General features: G+C 40.2%; 1 protein-coding gene across 4 annotated transcripts in view; it reads left to right on the forward strand.

Annotated features, from left to right (window-relative positions):
- The first annotated feature begins 413 nt into the window (after positions 1-413).
- Positions 414-18,456, forward strand: part of CDC42BPA (CDC42 binding protein kinase alpha) — a 319,972-nt gene continuing 301,929 nt past the window's right edge. For 3 of the 4 annotated variants that reach the window (XM_084624867.1, XM_084624865.1, XM_084624866.1), the window contains exons 1-2: positions 414-1,191; positions 1,767-1,970. In XM_084624867.1, the coding sequence (XP_084480993.1) occupies positions 1,152-1,191; positions 1,767-1,970 (244 nt within the window). In that variant the 5' untranslated portion in view covers positions 414-1,151. The remainder of the gene's footprint in view (positions 1,192-1,766; positions 1,971-18,456) is intronic. The other variant, XM_084624864.1, reaches the window with a different exon arrangement.

Here is an 18,456-nt window from a genome sequence, read left to right on the forward strand (position 1 = left end):
ATTAGAGAAATGACAAAACTGCCACCAAGAGGACAATGAAAGAGCCCAGGTAGCAGCAAAGGGCAGGGACCATGGGGAGAGAAGTTAGGGAGCCAGTGGCGCAGCTGGGGCTAGGTGGGTCCCACGCCCACCGCTTCTTCTTTTTTTTTTGGAGGGGGGGACTAAGAGGACGGGGTATGGGAAAGAAGTGGCACAGCAGCAAAGGGGGCTCCATGATGCGGGGGTGAGCGAGGGAAGCCATCCAGCTCCACCAAGGAGCGACTAGGAGCTCGCAGCTCCTGCAGTAGCCCTCGGGGCGTTGCATCCTGGTCTCCCCTCCTCCTCCCCCCCTCCCTCAGTCCGCCTCTATCCCTGCATTCCCTGCTGCAGCAACGGCTCCCCCCACCGCCCCCCGCCCTGAATCCCATCAGTAGCAGCAGCTCCCAGGCTCAGCGCCGCTCTCTGCAGCTGTGCGCCGCGGCTGCTCCGTCCGCTAGGGCTGGGGAGGCCGCCATGTTGGATCCTGAGAGCCCAGCAGCAGGAGCGGCCGCCGCCGCCGCCTGTGGGTGTGAGTGAGGGGGAGACCCGGGAGCCGGGCCGGCGAAGTGTGTGTGTGTGTGTGGGGGGGCGTGTGGAGGAGCAGGAGCCGGCGGAGCGGAAAGCGGGGCGCAGGCTGGGAGCCCTCCCTGCCCCCCGCCGGAGGAAGATGCCCTTAGCCCGGTGGGGCGAAGCCGGGGCAGCATCTCTCCATCCCCTGGATTGAAAACACCGGCAGCAGCACTTCCCAGCACCTGGGGGCCTTACATGTCCAGTGTCTTCTAATCTCCTCCAGCAGGAGGGGGGGCACCCCGCTCCCCGGGCAGACACCCGGCAGGAGGACACGCACAGACATGGGAAGGATTTGACAGGGTTATTAGCCTGCCCCCCACCTTCCCTGGGTGGTGCTGGTATTTCGGGGGCTGGTTAGCGCCCCACTCCACACACAGCAGAGAAGAAGGTGGGGGGATGAAGCCTTTTATTTTTGGGGATCACTGAAAAGCCTTAAAAGGAGACTCCTTGAGGAGGAGGAGGAGAAAGGAAAAGCCTTCCTCAGACAGGACTTGGCTGAGCCCTGAGGAAGGGGCTGCTTCCAGCGACCTGTTCCCCCCACCCTTCTGAAGAAATTGCCACTGATGCATTTACCGAGTGGTGCTGGAGGAGGAGGTGGAGGTGGTGGGTATTTTGTAGCCCTTTCCCTCCCCTCCTCTATGCATTTAATTTTCTTCTTCCTTTTATATATTTTTCCTTCTGCTGCTCCTTCCTGGGAAGTGAATTGCTGATGCAAACTGAATGGGGCTTTTACACTTTAGTGATGCAGTGGGATTCTTTTCAGGATTATGTTGCATGATTTGAATTTTGAATGAAGACCTTTTTAAATATATAAATATCTCTATTGCTCTATATATGATAAAATTGGTGTCAGTCTTGGTTGAATTTCATTTTAATTATTATTATTTAAATGTCAAGAGTGACGATATATTTTTTCTTTCTTTTTAAAAGTATTAAAATATTTTTTTTTAGGATAACTCTTTTTTCAGTCAAATGTGTATATACTGTATATGTGTGTGTATATTAGTGAAACTGACCGAGATTCAGTTTTCAGACTAGGAACACTGAGGTGGATTGTAAATTCAGCACCACCTTTGCTACACTGACATTTGTTTTAAAAACATACGTTGTTGATTTTCTTTTTTAACAATCCATTTAAAAGTTTTTTTTTTTTTTAAAAATAATAATAATTAAAAAAGAAACCCCAGTACAAACTGAAACAACCATGTCTGGAGAGGTGCGTTTGAGGCAGTTGGAACAGTTTATTTTGGATGGGCCAACTCGGACTAATGGGCAGTGCTTCAGTGTGGAAACCTTGCTGGATATACTCATCTGCCTTTATGATGAATGTAATAATTCCCCCCTGAGGAGAGAGAAGAATATTCTTGAGTATCTAGAATGGGGTAAGTCTGAACATACTTACTTTGTTTGCATCCTTTACATGTTCACATGTGCTTTGTAGTGTGTCACTATGTTATACATGTATAGTTGGGGTCTGTTTATAGCCCATGTTTTATTCAAGAGTCTTATAATATCTGTACTTTACAGTTTTTTAATCGTATTTATTACAATAATTTCACATCAGTTATCACAGGTGAAGTTTTCACTAAAGATGGGAATTCATCTTTTGACACCACCGGCTTCTGGCATGTGGAGTTTTTTTTGTTTTAGGCCACCTAATGTAATTTTTTGCATTTGAAGCTTTTTAGGATGATGCTGGGTAGATCCCTGATAGGAAAAAAGACAAGTGCACGGTTCTTTAACTTTTCTGTGCAATCAAATTTATGGTCTATTAAAGTAAAAAGCATTGATAGGAGAGAGGGGTGGAAAAAGCCAACCTTCTTAAATGATGTATGCATTTGAAATGTTTGTTAAAATAGAGAAAATATGTCATCTGTTACCTAAGGTCATTGTTGACCTGAATATAATGCTTGGTTTCTGGTAGGGAAAATAAAGTTGGAAAGCAGAGTCCAGAGTCAACTTGTCTTCTTTTTTTCTTGCTATTTTGAGATTTAGCACAATAATAGACTGCTTAGAATTTTTAATGAAATAGATTAATGATGATAATTAGTGGCTGAACTTTCCTGAATTCATGATAGGGCAGGTTGTCCTGTTTTTTTCTTCTTCTAAATATAGATGTAGCACAGAAGATACAGTCTCACATAAGAATCCTGATGAGGACAGTTACTGTATGTGACCTTCAAGCTTCAAAGTCATGCTGTACTTTTAAATTGAATATAAAATCTTTATCATCTATATTTCACAAAATGTACATAAGCAGACTGCTGTCTTTAAGAACACCTTTCCAATCTTCATAATTAGCATTATATATGTTAAACAGCTAGCTGGAGTCTTCATAATGAAGTCATTGAAGGAAGATTATTGTTGGGTCAGTTATCAAAACATACTAAGCAGTTCTGCACTGTTTACTAATTTTATTTGTGTGCTCTTTCCTATATTCATACTGACATGGAAAGAATATCTGACTCAATAATTGAAATTCTTGAACTCTTCATAATTATATTTGTCTTGTGCTTTTATTAACCTGAATAGCAGAATTTAACACATTTTGACAAGCTGAAAAGGTAATTTTTTAATACTTTAAGAATTCATGCTCTAAAATTAGTACTGTGACAGATGTTTGCCATATTCTCTGACAGGGAATGTTTTTTAAAATTTAGTGGCTCCAAAGAAGTCTTACATTGGAGAATTTATTGTGCTAACAAGAGTTCATTGGTTTGGCAAGTTGATATCCTGTAAATAGGTTAAAGATATCAATGGGAGCGGGATAATGGAGTTTTTAGAACTTTCCACATTGATTGCTGGTACTTACATCATGCAGTGATAGTCACTTGACATCTGACTCTGTCATCGTAAGATTCTGACAGTGATTGCAGATTTTTACATTAAGTTTGTGAGGGATCTACTAGATTACTTTTAATAGTGCAAAAACAAATCAAATGCTATTTTGGAAAGACTGCAATAAACGCTCTTGTATGCCTGGTTTCTGGAACTATTTTCTGCTTTACCACTCTTTTCTCCTCCTCTTGCAAGAGCTCCACACCAAAGACTCTCTCCACTTGAGGGTGAATTTCTACATTGTTTATAGGCAAGGGTCTGCCATAGCACTTGCCATTCTGATTTTTAACTTGTAAATTTCAAATAGGTTTGTCAAGGGTTGGTTAAGAATGAAAAGTTGCAACAGTGTCCTCTGATACTGAGGCACAAGGGAGGTGACTTATCGAATGAGGCCCTTCCCCTGAAAACCCATACGCATGTGAGTAGTGCTTTCTCAAGCAAGTATTCCCACTAACTTCACTAATTACTCACATGAGTAAGGGTTTGCAGGGTTGGGTTGTTGTTGAGATGTCTCATTATATTTAGGTATTAGAGTGTGTAATAAAGAGTTACCTGCTTCTTTTTTTGTAAGGTAGTCACACTCTCACACTTATCAGTTCAGAAAAGGGACAGTGATAGTGGGTGGAGGTGGGGGCAGTTACACATGTATTTAATGTCAGAGGCACTATTGAGATAGTGGTCTGAGCATAGGGCTGGCAGCCAGGAAATCTCATTCTCCTTCTGGCTCTGTCAGTGACACATGCAAGTCATTTCACATCTCTGTCTCAGCTTCCCCATTTTGTGGATGGGGAATATAATATCTACTTTTCTCCTGGGGAGTTGAGAGAGCTACAGTTTGTAAATCACTTAGAGCTACTCAGATGAAAAGTCTTAAACAAATGCAAAGCATTTCAATCTGTTTTTCATCAGTGGACTAAAATTGATTTGGGGCCAGATCCTGCTTCTATTGGAAGTGGGTGCAGAAATCTATTGGCAAAGAGCATTTTGCAAGATTGGGACCTATGGCCCTGTGACTTGTCCCATCAAAATTAGTGGGGCTACTCATGATTATAAAATTAAGCGCATGTGTATTGCAGAATCAAAGCTTTGTATATTTTTAGCCTATTATTGAGCACAAGCTATGAATATTTTAAAAAAAAAAGAGTAAAAAGCCTCCTCCAAGTTGTACCATCATGTTTGAAGATTTCAATAATGTCTTTCAAATTTCATTTAAAAAAATCTTAGTATACTAAGTTACTGTGTGTGTGTGTGGGGGGGGGGGAATAGTCAGTGAACTTCCAGTTTTTATGCACTCCTGTAAGTTAAAAACATGTGAATAGATTTTTGTTTTTCTGGAGAGGGTCGGGAGAAGAGTTGGGATTTGGGGTTTAAAAAAATTGCTTCAGGAACAAGTCTTTGTATGTTAAATTTCATGCCAGGTTGAATATTTATAGTGGAGTTATAAACTCTTGGAAGAGGGTTAGGAGGAGGTTTAGAATGGAAAAGTTGACATAACCTTAGCAATAGCAGTATTACTACAGCTATATTTAGTTAAGAATGTTGTGTTATCTGTTCTTATTCAATACTATGATTACTTATAAAGTGAAGCAACGTAGTAATGATGGACATCTTAACCAGGTTTTTCAGCTTTTATTTTTGAATTGCTGTGGTGAATGTAACTTGCTAAACTTGGGGAGGGAAAGCTAATTTCAGTGTAACAAGCATGTGTTTTGTTTAGCTTTCCATCCTTTTTTCATCATGGTAAGAGACATGAGAAGAACCTGAAGTATCAGGCTAATTATTTTGTGATTTAAGAATCTGTTTTTGTTTTAAATCCTAGGTTAGACTTAAAATAAAACTTCTTTTCCCCATGTATTCATATTTTATCAATGATATGACATACAATGTAATATGGCTTGATTATATATTCATCATTTATTTCTGTCAAGTAATAAATACATTACATAACTCATTGATGGAAACAGTCAGTGTGAATGAGTTCTGAGAGTTAATCAGCATGAATCTTGGAAATAAATGATATAGCCAGACTTGGTCCCACTCTGTGTACTGTGTGTGCAAACTGGTTTTAGTTTTGATGGTCAATTGTATTTCTGGTTCAGAATAGAGAGATTCTCTAGTTGCAGCAACTGGAGACTGCCAGCAGGAGAGATTGAGAATGCCAGGCATGTTGTTTTTCTTTTCTATAACGGCAATGGTTTTCATTGATGCTTACAAGCCTGGGGGGTGCAGGCCAGGATGCAGGGGATTATAAGAAGAAAAATAGTAGTAAAGAGGAGGTGTTTATTTAAAAAAAAAAATCAGGTTTATAAATTTTTTTTGCTCTTCACTTTTTAAATACTTTCTTATAGTGAGATTGATTTCGAATAGTCTCAAGAAAAGTGAAGAGAGTCACATTGCTTAGGAAACTTTAAATCTAGATCAAAGAAAGCCTTCCAAAATATACAGGAGGAGGGGAAAAAAGCACTAACAGAGGAATGAAGTAGATGACTGTGTGTAAAACTCTTTCATCTCTAACTTGTATTAGAAATATAAAATGACTTTCACTACCATTTTTTTTCTGTTTCTGATAGGTGAAGTTTATTTTCCTCACTTTATTTTTAATGGCATGAAACAGTTATGGGTTTTTTGTGTGTGCATCAGCATCATTGATGATGGCAGCCCAGTTTTTAGAGTGTAACTGTTGCCATTGAGACTGGAAGAGGGACATGTATCTTTATTTTTTAGTCCTGTAAAAATAACAGTTCTGTAATTTACAACTGTTTGGTAAGACAATTTTAAAGGTTTAAATTTCTGAATAGTTTAACATAAATGCACATAGAAGTATGAGAGAATTAATGGTTTGTTTTTTGTTTTAGTTTTTTAGATCATTTGTCTTTTAAAAAACAAACCTACTCTCTGTGTCTCATATCAGTTGTTCAATCCTTTGTAGGTCATGGCAAAAATAACAGGAGTTGTCAGGTACAGTTTAGTCATGTTTGTGCTTGTATGTATAAGCAAACCTGATAATTCAAACAAAAAAACCCCACAACAACATAAACCAAACAAACCCCTTAGTCAGACCGCACTTCTCTGCAAACACAGACTAGCTGAGCGTTTTAGTTAAGTCTTCTGTTACTGAAAGAGTTCATTGTTTTTATAAAATATTCTCCAATATAATTGGTAGTATATAAGGTATTAGAAATAATTAAAAATAAATTATACTTTTCAAAATAAATTACATTCTCTCAGGAATTGTCCTGGTGTGTGTATGTTTTATTCATTTAGGACCTAGTCTTTAGTCTAATTGAAATTATTAAAAATATTGCTATTAGCTTCAGTGAGAGCAGGATTAGCTAAGAAGAGCTAAGGCTTCAGTTCAGCAAGGTAGTTAAACAGGTAGTTAATCGTGAGTAGTTACATTGACTGGGGGGTAGGGGCTGAGTATGGGGGCTATGTGTGTGTAGCCCTTGCAGGATTGGAGCTTAATTCACAAATTTCTGGAGCATAATTCCTAATGGGTCCCCTCACCAGTCATTCATATGAATTATTAAGGTTCAATTGTATTTGTTATACATTTGGAATTTCAAATGTCTCTTGTATTGCCAAATAGAGGTTTCTGTCTTGCAGTTGTATCTTTTATCAGAGTAATTTGTGAATTTCTATACCAAATTATTTTGTATAAAGTATAAGTGAATTTAGTGTACATGAAAGTGAGAACAATAATAGCAGCTTGAGCCATCTTGTATTATAAACCATGTAAGATTTTAGCACACCTTTTTCTGTCTTGATTACCAATTATGGTAAACAAGGCAATAATTACTGTGTGGTCAAATGAACTGTGAGACTACCAAACTCCATTTTACTTAGTTTAGGATTTTAAGTCAATCTGCCAAAGAGTAATGTATTAACCCACTGAGCTGTCAGTCAGTTTCTTAAATATTCAAACTCAAGGTATCACAGGACTTTAATTTTTAGACTATTGTATTTGTTTAAAAAATCCATCAGAATTTATGAGTAGGTCAGCTGCATTTGCAGCTATTCATGGGCTGCACCATTGGGCTCTTTTTGGCGCTTTTGTGTAGTTTGGGAGTGTAGATTGTTTTTTATTTGATTTGAAAGGAGTACAGTGCTGTTTGATGAATGAGAACAGCACACTAACATTTAGCACATCATCTTCAGGAATTAGGAATTCTTTTATTCCATATGGAAATTCTTAGCATGCTTTAGTTTAACAGAAATGAAAGGAGAAATATAATTATCTGAGATATTATGTTAACTGTGGCATAATCTCATGCCATGATTAATAAACTAATCGGGATAAAACATTTTTCAGGCTAAAGTGTTAATACGTTATTTTATTTGTGGTATAAAATCATGATTTGATTTTTAAATATTCTGCTTGGACTGTTTAAAGATCTCTGTACAAATCCATAAGCTCAGTGTGAGGTAGGTGCAGTTTAATTTACAATGCAGTATATGTATCAAAATTAAACTCTTCTCCCCTTCCGCCACACACTAAATATAAATAAATTATACTAAACTACATCTTTTATATCCTATGGTACATAAATAATTCACAAAGATATAGTGCTATAAGGTTAATGAGTTTATTTAGCTCAATATATTAAATAATTTGGGCTATGTTTTTCAGCAGACTGAGAGGCCCTGCCTCTTTCTTGTTTGCAGATACAATTTGCACTCACATATTGTCTCCTGTAATATGAACTGCAGCTGCAAAAATGAGTAGCTTCACTTCTAGCCACTTGATTTCCACCCACGGTTGGGTAGTTATAGGTGCAGCTGTTCAAACTTGCTACTGCTATTCAGATGGAGGTGCAAAACTCCAAGCACAAAATGGATGGAGGCCCTTTTGCAAATTACCCCTCTCCCTTGTCTTGCCTGATCTATTGATTGATTTTTATTGATTTAGAATCCCCAAGTAACACTCTGAAATTTAGTAGGTTCTTGACCTAAGATTAGGCCCAGCATTATCAGTATTACTGCTTTGGGAACCCCAGGGGGGCATGACAGTGACAATAATACTCACACTCAGGGAAAATCTTCTGTAATTGTAAAATTTTTATTATTAAAACGATTAGTCCAATAAGTAAACAAATCCAGACAAGTAAAGTGATGTAATACAACACTGTTAATACAGCCAGTACCATTATAGGTATATACTCACTCTATTCTTGGGAAGAGTTCTAAAAGTTGAGACAGATAATAGTCGGGCACGCCGATGAAGAACTCCCAATGGCTGTACCTGAGACCAGGATGTTTTATAGACCTTGATGGTTCACAGGCATATGTATGCATAGCTCATCTCTCCTTTACCATATTTTAACTTGCTCACTCACATAATGTTATCCTGTAGGTTAGTATAGTAATGAAGATAAACTCATGAACATATATATCAGTTGTACTACTATGGTTACCTGCGATTAAGCATTTGCTAATGTTTCCTCCAAAAAATACTCTTAAAACTGGTACATGTTGCCTTCTTGCAACACTTGAGTGTTACAAAACAATAAACAAAGTCTTGTGCCATCTTGTAACTTTAGGTCACTGTTTGTTTGCTTACTTATGCCAGTGTATTGAGCAACTACTCTTACTCAGGCTGTAAGGCCTTATACTTATGCTAATTGCTTTAGGTCACGAAAGCTTGTGTTCTGCGATCAATTTCTTATCCCTTTGTTTTATTATTACTTCTATAATTACTATATGGCTGTGCTTGTTTTTTAGAGGATGATCTACACATTAATGTTTACCTTGAGCAGGGGTGGCCAACCTGTGGCTTCAGAGCTGCATGCGGCTCTTCAGAAGTTAATATGCGGCTCCTTGCATAGGCACCAACTCCGGGGCTAGAGATACAGGTGCCAACTTTTCAGTGTGCTGGGGGACGGTGCTCACTGCTCAACCCTACTCTGCCACAGCCCCTGCTCCTTCCTGTTCCCTTCCCTGAGCCTGCCACTCCCTCGCTCCTCCCCCTCCCTCCCAGAGCCTCCTGCATGCCACATGGGGAGGGAGTGGGAGGCGCTGACCATCAGGGCTGCTGACAGGTGGGGGGCAGCTGATCATAGAATATCAGGTTGGAAGGGACCTCAGGAGGTCATCTAGTCCAACCCCCTGCTCAAAGCAGGACCAATCCCCAACTAAACATCCCAGACAGGGCTTTGTCAAGCCTGAACGTAAAAACTTCTGAGGAAGGAGATTCCACCACCTCCCTAGGTAACACATTCCAGTGTTTCACCACCTTCCTAGTGAAAAAGTTTTTCCTAATATCCAACCTAAACCTCCCCCACTGCAATTTGAGACCATTACTCCTCATTCTGTCGTCTGCTACCACTGAGAACAGCCTAGATCCATCCTCTTTGGAACCCCCTTTCAGGTAGTTGAAAGCAGCTATCAAATCCCCCCTCATTCTTCTCTTCCGCAGACGAAACAATCCCGGTTCCCTCAGCCTCTCCTCATGTCATGTGTTCCAGTCCCCTAATCATTTTTGTTGCCCTCCGCTGGATGTTTTCCAATTTTCCCTCATCCTTCTTGTAGTGTGGGGCCCAAAACTGGACACAGTACTCCAGATGAGGCCTCACCAACGTCGAATAGAGGGGAACGATCACGTCCCTCGATCTGCTGGCAATGCCCTTACTTATACATCCCAAAATGCTATTGGCCTTCTTGGCAACAAGGGCACACTATTGACTCATATCCAGCTTCTCGTCCACTGTAACCCCTAGGTCCTTTTCTGCAGAACTGCTGCCTAGCCATTCGGTCCCTAGTCTGTAGTGGTGCATGGGATTCTTCCGTCCTAAGTGCAGGACTCTGCACTTGTCCTTGTTGAACCTTATCAGATTTCTTTTGGCCCAGTCCTCCAATTTGTCTAGGTCCCTTTGTATCCTATCCCTACCCTCCAATGTATCTACCTCTCCTCCCAGTTTAGTGTCATCTGCAAACTTGCTGAGGGTGCAATCCACGCCATCCTCCAGATCATTAATGAAGATATTGAACAAAACTGGCCTCAGGATCGACCCTTGGGGCACTCCACTTGATACCGGCTGCCAACTAGACATGGAGCCATTAATCACTACCCGTTGAGCCCGACAATCTAGCCAACCTTCTATCCACCTTTATAGTCCATTCATCCAGCCCATACTTTTTTAACTTGCTGGCAAGAATATTGTGGGAGACAGTGTCAAAAGCTTTGCTAAAGTCAAGGAACAACACATCCACTGCTTTCCCCTCATCCACAGAACCAGTTATCTCGTCAGAGAAGGCAATTAGATTAGTCAGGCATGACTTGCCCTTGGTGAATCCATGCTGACTGTTCCTGATCACTTTCCTCTCCTCTAAGTGCTTCAGAATTGAATCTTTGAGGACCTGCTCCATGATTTTTCCAGGGACTGAGGTGAGGCTGACTGGCCTGTAGTTCCCCAGATCCTCCTCCTTCCCTTTTTTAAAGATGGGCACTACATTAGCCTTTTTCCAGTCGTCCGGGACCTCCCCCGATCGCCATGAGTTTTTAAAGATAATGGCCAATGGCTCTGCAATCATATGCGCCAACTCCTTTAGCACTCCCGGATGCAGCGCATCCGGCCCCATGGACTTGTGCTCATCCAGCTTTTCTAAATAGTCCTGAACCACTTCTTTCTTCGCAGAGGGCTGGTCACCTCCTCCCCAGACTGCTGCACTGGGCAGCACAGTATGGGAGCTGACCTTGTTCGTGAAGACGGAGGCAAAAAAAGCATTGAGTACATTAGCTTTTTCCACATCCTCTGTTACTAGGTTGCCTCCATCATTCAGTAAGGGGCCCACACTTTCCTTGACTTTCTTCTTGTTGCTAACATACCTGAAGAAACCCTTCTTGTTACTTTTAACATCTCTTGCTAGCTGCACCTCCAGGTGTGATTTGGCCTTCCTGATTTCACTCCTGCATGCCCGAGCAATGTTTTTGTACTCTTCCCTGGTCATTTGTCCAGTCTTTCACTTCTTGCAAGCTTCTTTTTTGTGTTTAAGATCAGCAAGGATTTCACTGTTAAGCCAAGCTGGTCGCCTGCCATATTTACTATTCTTTCTACACATCGGGATGGTTTGTCCCTGTAACCTCAATAAGGATTCTTTAAAATACAGCCAGCTGTCCCCCTCATGTTATTCTCCCGGGGATCCTGCCCATCAGATCCCTGAGGTTGTCAAAGTCTGCTTTTCTGAAGTGCAGGGTCTGTATTCTGCTGCTCTCCTTTCTTCCCTGTGTCAGGATCCTGAACTCGACCATCTCATGGTCACTGCCTCCCAGGTTTCCATCCACTTTTGCTTCCCTTACTAATTCTTCCCAGTTTGTGAGCATCAGGTCAAGAAGAGCTCTGCCCCAGTTGGTTCCTCCAGCACTTGCACCAGGAAATTGTCCCCTATACTTCCTGGACTGTCTGTGCACCGTTGTATTGCTCTCCCAGCAGATATCCGGGTGATTGAAGTCTCCCATGAGAACAAGGGCCTGCGATCTAGTAACTTTCGTTAGTTGCTGGAAGAAAGCCTTGTCCACCTCATCCCCCTGGTCCGGTGGTCTATAGCAGACTCCCACCATGACATCACCCTTGTTGCTCACGCTTCTAAACTTAATCCAGAGACACTCAGGTTTTTCTACAGTTTCATACCGGAGCTGGGGGGGTGGTGGGGGGGAGCGGCTGCTGAGGTATTACTGTGGCTCTTTGGCAATGTACATAGGTAAATTCCGGCTCCTTCTCAGGCGCAGGTTGGCCACCCCTGACCTTGAGGCTAGTTCTTTTCATAGTATTAGCCAATATTCTAACATTCTGGATTATATTTAAAAACAGCAGTTATCTATTTTGCCATAACTATGATCAATCTGTATAGGAAATATCCAGAAATAATTAAAAAGAAAAGGAGTACTTGTGGCACCAAGTACTCCTTTTCTTTTTGGGAATACAGACTAACATGGCTGCTACTCTGAAACCAGAAATAATTAGTTGCTGTTGCCAAGCAGCAAAACGTAGATAGTGAATGGACTATTTCAGTGCTGGGTAGAGTAGGTATTTGAGACTGTGGGTTAGAAATCTTATATGGTATTCTGAAGATTGTAATGTTAGAACACTGCCTTGGTTTTGTCTTTTTGGGGGAAAAACTTCCATGAGTATATTATTTACATTAGTTTAAACAGAGTTCCTTTTTCTGGCTGAACATACGGAATATTTTGTTCCTTTCTTGGCCAAGTTACCTCCACATACTTGTTTTCTTAAAATCCTAATTGAGCTTGGGAATGTTACTGATGGGGACAAAAATTTTTAAAAACTGCAACTGATTTAGTCATGTGAAACTTTTTGCTCACTGCAGGATTTTTATTTCAACTAGTTTAAAGATGACATTAGGCTTAATAGGTGCAAAAACCCTCTATTCAGACAGGTCAGTTTACTTTATTCCTAGTAATACAGTCTAATAAGGTTTACTAGCAGTTACCATGGATAAAATCCACATGAGTTGCACCCAGACTCTTAAGACTTTGTTTCATAAATCTTCCTTATCCGTATCCAGAATTACAGTTTCATTTAAGTTAGTTTGTTACACAACTTAGTTAGACCTCTTTTATTCTCGAGGATTAACTTTTTGATAGGTAGAAGGTACATAGTACTCCGCAGCTCTTAGCACCTATTTAAAAGGTTTTGAATTGCAGCCCTGCTTATATCAAACTATTTTTTTTAGGTCATATTGAAACTAAAACCTTACATGAAATAGTAACTTTTGCATTTCAGCTGTAATTTGATCATAGTTTTATTACTAGAATTTTATGGCAACTGTTCACATAACGTATTACTGGTTGTTGAGAGAGGAGGACATGTTAAATTGCTGAAGAAATATTAAGTGTTTGAAAAATGTTGTGCAACCATTTTTGTTTCTTATGTTCAATTTCAAATTTTGTCTATAGTAGTGGTTATGCTTAAAGTGCTCCTGATTTATTGTTTTCTTTTTCCTGTGAAATTCTAAGTAGTTTGAGGCCTTGATTAGAATCAGTGTCTTGTTAGGTCAGGATCTGAGAAGTACACTTTCGTTACTGGACCTGGTCAACAGCAGTTTCTCTAGTATTTTTGGTATAACGTTAAAATCCCCATTGAAAGGGCCTCTCCCCACCATTACTACCATCACCACCTCCTCCCCAGTCACTGAGGCTAAGCTTTCTTATAACCCATATGTATCAGCAACCCCATTCAATCATCTGATCTTGCTTGCCCCACTCTTACCTCATCCCTCATCTCTCTCCGTAATGTGTCCCTCTTCTTTTGTTCATTCTCTTCATAATACAAGCATGTTTAAGTCTTTACGAAAACAAAAACCATCTTTGACATCACTTGCTTCTCCAGCTGTTGCCCCATTCTCTCCCCTTCTTCATCTCTAAGCTCATTGAGCATGCTGTCTGCAGTTGCTGTATCAAGTTCCTTTCCTCCAGCTCCATCTTAGATCCTTTCCAGCCAGGCTTCCTCACGTTACACTCCACTGAAATGACTCTCACCAAACTCTCTCATAACACCTTCCTTGCCAAAGCTCAGAACCAGTAGTTCATGCTTGTCCTCCTTGACCTCTAAGTTACCTTTGGCACAGTCAGCTACGTTCTTCATTTTGAAATTCTGCCTTCCCTCAGGCTGTGTGACTCTGTCTTCTAACTATTGGTTATTCTCCTGCCTCTCTGATTGCTTCTTTAGTGATTCATTCAGTGGGTCCTCCTCTTCCTTGCTCAAACTTTGGGGGGGGGGGCACATGGCTTCATTCTTGGCCCCTTCTCAATGCCCGCTACATACACTGTAGGTAATTTCATTCATAAACCTAGCTTAAGCTATCATCTGTAGGCTGATAGCTCACAGATATACCTGTGCACTCTTCCATCCAAACCAAAATCTCAGCCTGTACTCCTGATTTCTGACAGATGTCCAGCTGTCAACTCCTTCTCAACATGGCTGAAACTGAGCTCTTGATCCTCCCTTCCCCCTCCCCAGGCCTTCTCTACTTTCTCAGTCACCATGGACAGCAGCACCTCCCTCCTTGTCATTCAGACTTGTAACCTGGTCATCATCTTTGACTTGGCACTTTCCTTAGAGCCACACAACCAGGGCATGTCTAAATCATCTTGCCACTATTTGCAAGGAGAAGTACATGGCAATTGTGGCAGGAGATACTGAATGGCGTTTATACATCAAAACACTATCTGTACTCACTGTTGAATTAAATTATAGTGCATAGCTCTCCTTATGTTTATACAAATATATAAGTATTGCAGATATCTTGAAAGTGATAAAATTGTCACTGTTTAGATGTCATGGTGATAGAGGCCTTTAAATATAACTAATGTAAAGATAGATAAGAATTTCAGAATGTACTTATGTGCCAGGGAACATCTGTTCCATTTTTGTAAAAGTTAAGAAGATGGTCTCTCTTGGTGTGTAGTGGATAGGAACAATTAGTTTCCTAACATGTAGGAGAGATGCCTCAGCATTGTGATCAGTCTTTTGTAGTCCTTTGTGCAGGCAAAACAATGAATTCTTCAGTCTGCTTAGGCTGATTTAGAATGTTGCCATTTCTGAATCTATGAATGCTTCTCCCATTAGGTTTTTATTTTTAGCTGGTACTTCACTAAATATACTACTAATAATACCAGTTTTTGTATGGGTCTGTGCACACCTACTTGGTATTTTCAGTTTTGAGTCCAACAACTCACTGAACAAGTCTCCATCTCTCCTGTGCTGATTGCCAATAAATTTGCTGCTATATTGCTCCATCATTTTGTCTCTTTTGACTTCAGGTTTTGCCATTTTAAATTTTTTTAGTGTTTCCAGAGGTATTTGAAAAGTAACTTCTGCTGGTTAACTCATAATCTGAAATCTTTGGTTGTCTCTTGCCAAGTCTAGGTGCTTCTGCTGAGCTTCCTTATCAACACTAGAGCATAAAACGCTGCTCCAAAATCCCATATCTACTTTCGGAGAACTCTTAGTGTTAGATAGGAAGCATCTCTAAATAGCTGCTGCACAATCTCTATATTTCCCTACATAATTCTGGTGTTTTAAGAACTGAAAACTGATTGAAATGTCTTCAGAGCTGTCAAGGTTCCTTCCCCACTGTGAACTCTAGGGTACAGATGGGGGACCTGCATGACAACCTCCTAAACTTATTTTTACAATCTTAGGTTAAAACTTCCCCAAGGTACAAACTATTTTCCTTTTTCCCTTGGACTTTATTGCTGCCGCCACCAAGCGTCTAACAGACAGACAGACGGGAAAGAGCCTGCTTGGAAACGTCTTTCCCCCAAAATCCTCCCCAAACCATACACCACCTTTCCTGGGAAAGGCTTGTTAAAAATCCTTACCAATTTGCATAGGTGAACACAGACCCAAACCCTTGGATCTTAAGAACAATGAAAAAGCAATCCGGTTCTTAAAAGAAGAATTTTAATAGAAGAAAAAGTAAAAGAATCACCTCTGTAAAATCAGGATGGTAAATACCTTACAGGGTAATTAGATTGAAAACATAGAGAATCCATCTAGGCAAAACCTTAACTTACAAAAAGACACACAGACAGGAATATCCATTCCATTCAGCACAGCTTATTTTCTCAGCCATTTAAACAAACAGAATCTAACCCATATCTAGCTAGATTACTTACTAAGTTCTAAGACTCCATTCCTTTCTGTTCCCGGCAAAAGCATCATACAGACAGAGGGAGCCTTTGTTTCTCCCCCCTTCCGGCTTCTGAAAGTATCTTGTCTCCTCATTGGTCATTTTGGTCAGGTGCCAGCGAGGTTATCCTAGCTTCTTAACCCTTTACAGGTGAAAGGGTTTTTCCTCTGGCCAGGAGGGATTTTAAAGGTATTTACCCTTCCCTTTATATTTATGACAAGAGCTTATTAAAATCAAAACTGATTTCAGGGTATGTCGATGTGGACATCATTATCCAAATGTTCAGGTTTTTAGAGACTAGAGAGAAATGGTAATTAAAAAAAACTATTAGTTCAAGAAATCTGCATTGTAATGAGGAAGGTGGTGGCAGAACACTTTTGTGATCTGGGTTGCACAGTGGTTACAGATAATAGTGTTAGTACTTTTGGGACACCACTGTCCCATGGTACTTGCAACTCTCCCTCATTATAGCTCTTTCCCCATTTACCACATTCTCTTTTGTAGTGAAATGCTCTGTTTAAATATTGTGCCAATTCACATTCATGGCAACAAGTGGGACAAATAGAAACTGGCATTCTTATTCTAGCTTTCTAGTGCAGTGTTGGTTTAGCTGCTTTTTCTGCCATTGTGAGAACTATACCAGGCTACGTACAGTTTTTGAGTCACAATTTTTGCCATGTCCATATTGACTGAGGTAACGCTCAGTGAGAGTTTTCAGATTCCCATAGGAATAGCTGGACTCTCTGTTCCATAAATGGTATACTTTGTAAGTATGGATAGAATTCCAAAGAAGGGTTATTTCATGTCAATAATATATATTTCTTGCAAATAAGTGTCTATGTATTCATGTGTTCTGTAGCCCGAAGGTAATTACCTAAAATAGTTCTTGAACACACCCAAAAAATCTGAGTTTTAGCATTTCAGATGGAAAGTGCCACAAGGCAGTTGTGCAGAGATAAGACCATTTTTTTTTTAGCCTGTTTGCCTTAGATATAGCTCAATTGAAAGACACTGATTCTTGTCTTGGCAGACTTAGAGCAGCTGTGTTATTTCCCCCAGCCCATGAAAAGCACTTGATGAACTATGCCATTCTGTCTTGGGATAATTTGAAAGAGTTCTTTTATAATCTCAGCAGTGTCTGACACAAAAGACATTTTTGTTGTTCTTGTCATGATTTGATCTGTCAGAGGCAAGTTATGGGAGCAGCTTTCTTACACAAATAGAGAAGTTTATGGAGAAATGTAACTTCATTCTAGCTACACTTCTTATTGTCATTTTAGGCATTGTATTTCAAATTTTTTTTTAAACTGCATTTGTTTTTTCCCCCATGCCTAGAAAACCCACCGTTGGCTAGAGAAATAGTAGGTCTGTTTTAAACTTCAGTGGCATCTGCCAAAGTTATTTATTAACTCTTTATGAAAAAAAAATGGCCAAACTATCTTTAAAAATTGTCTAGTGGGTTTAAAAAAAATTTGGTACCTTACCTGCTTTCTTGCATTACACCTGTCTTGCATTACACCTGTCTGTAAAACTGGGGAATGATGGAAATCTTGTCAGGGATGAAAATTCAGACTCGGATATTAAAAAAGACAAACAATCCCCTATATGAAATCATGGCAGCTAAGAAACAACGATGTATGGTATATGTTACCATGTTATGAAGTTGACTTTTTTTCATTTGTGTTGTTTTTCATTGTCTTGCAATAATTTTAACTACATAAGTAGATAGATTTGTGTCTGTGTATGGATCATGCACTGCCTTAGGCAATCGCTGTAGAGCTTTTCTTGTGAAGTGAGTGAGGAGATGACTAAAAAATCTCCCTTTTATTAGTTTAGCTGAAACGCTTGTTTAAACACCTGGATAGAGAGCATTAATTCTGAAACATAGGGGTTTTGGGGGGGATGGGGGCAGGAGGGGGAAATAACATTGTCTGCATAAAACTTTAAATAATTGCTTTTTCCAATTTTTTTTTTCAGTAATTTCTGAAAGGATATGGCTTTTGGTTGGTGGCCATCAGTAATTCTGGTAACCTGACAATGAAGAAAAATTCTGCTTCCTATTGGGGTTGACGCACCTAATTACAGTCAAAAGTGTTATTAATGATGATGCTGGTTCACATTAGCTGTATATACTTGTAATGTGTTAGGTTGGGAGGGGGGTGGAAGCTGGGGACCAGCTGCTCTCTGTAACATCATCTCTTGCTTCCCTCATGAATATCTGCATAGATATCCCATTGAGAATTAATTCTGTCTGAGCCAGCATTAACCACTGCAAAGTCTCTTCCATGCAGGGCCAGCCTTAGGGAAAATGGTGCGCTAGGTGAACTTTCTTTGATGCCCTTTTATGTACTACTCACCCAGCAATGGGTGGCCACTCCA

This window comes from Lepidochelys olivacea (genome assembly GCF_965140295.1).
Source record: "Lepidochelys olivacea isolate rLepOli2 genome assembly, chromosome: 3".
NCBI classification, from domain to species: domain Eukaryota; kingdom Metazoa; phylum Chordata; order Testudines; family Cheloniidae; genus Lepidochelys; species Lepidochelys olivacea.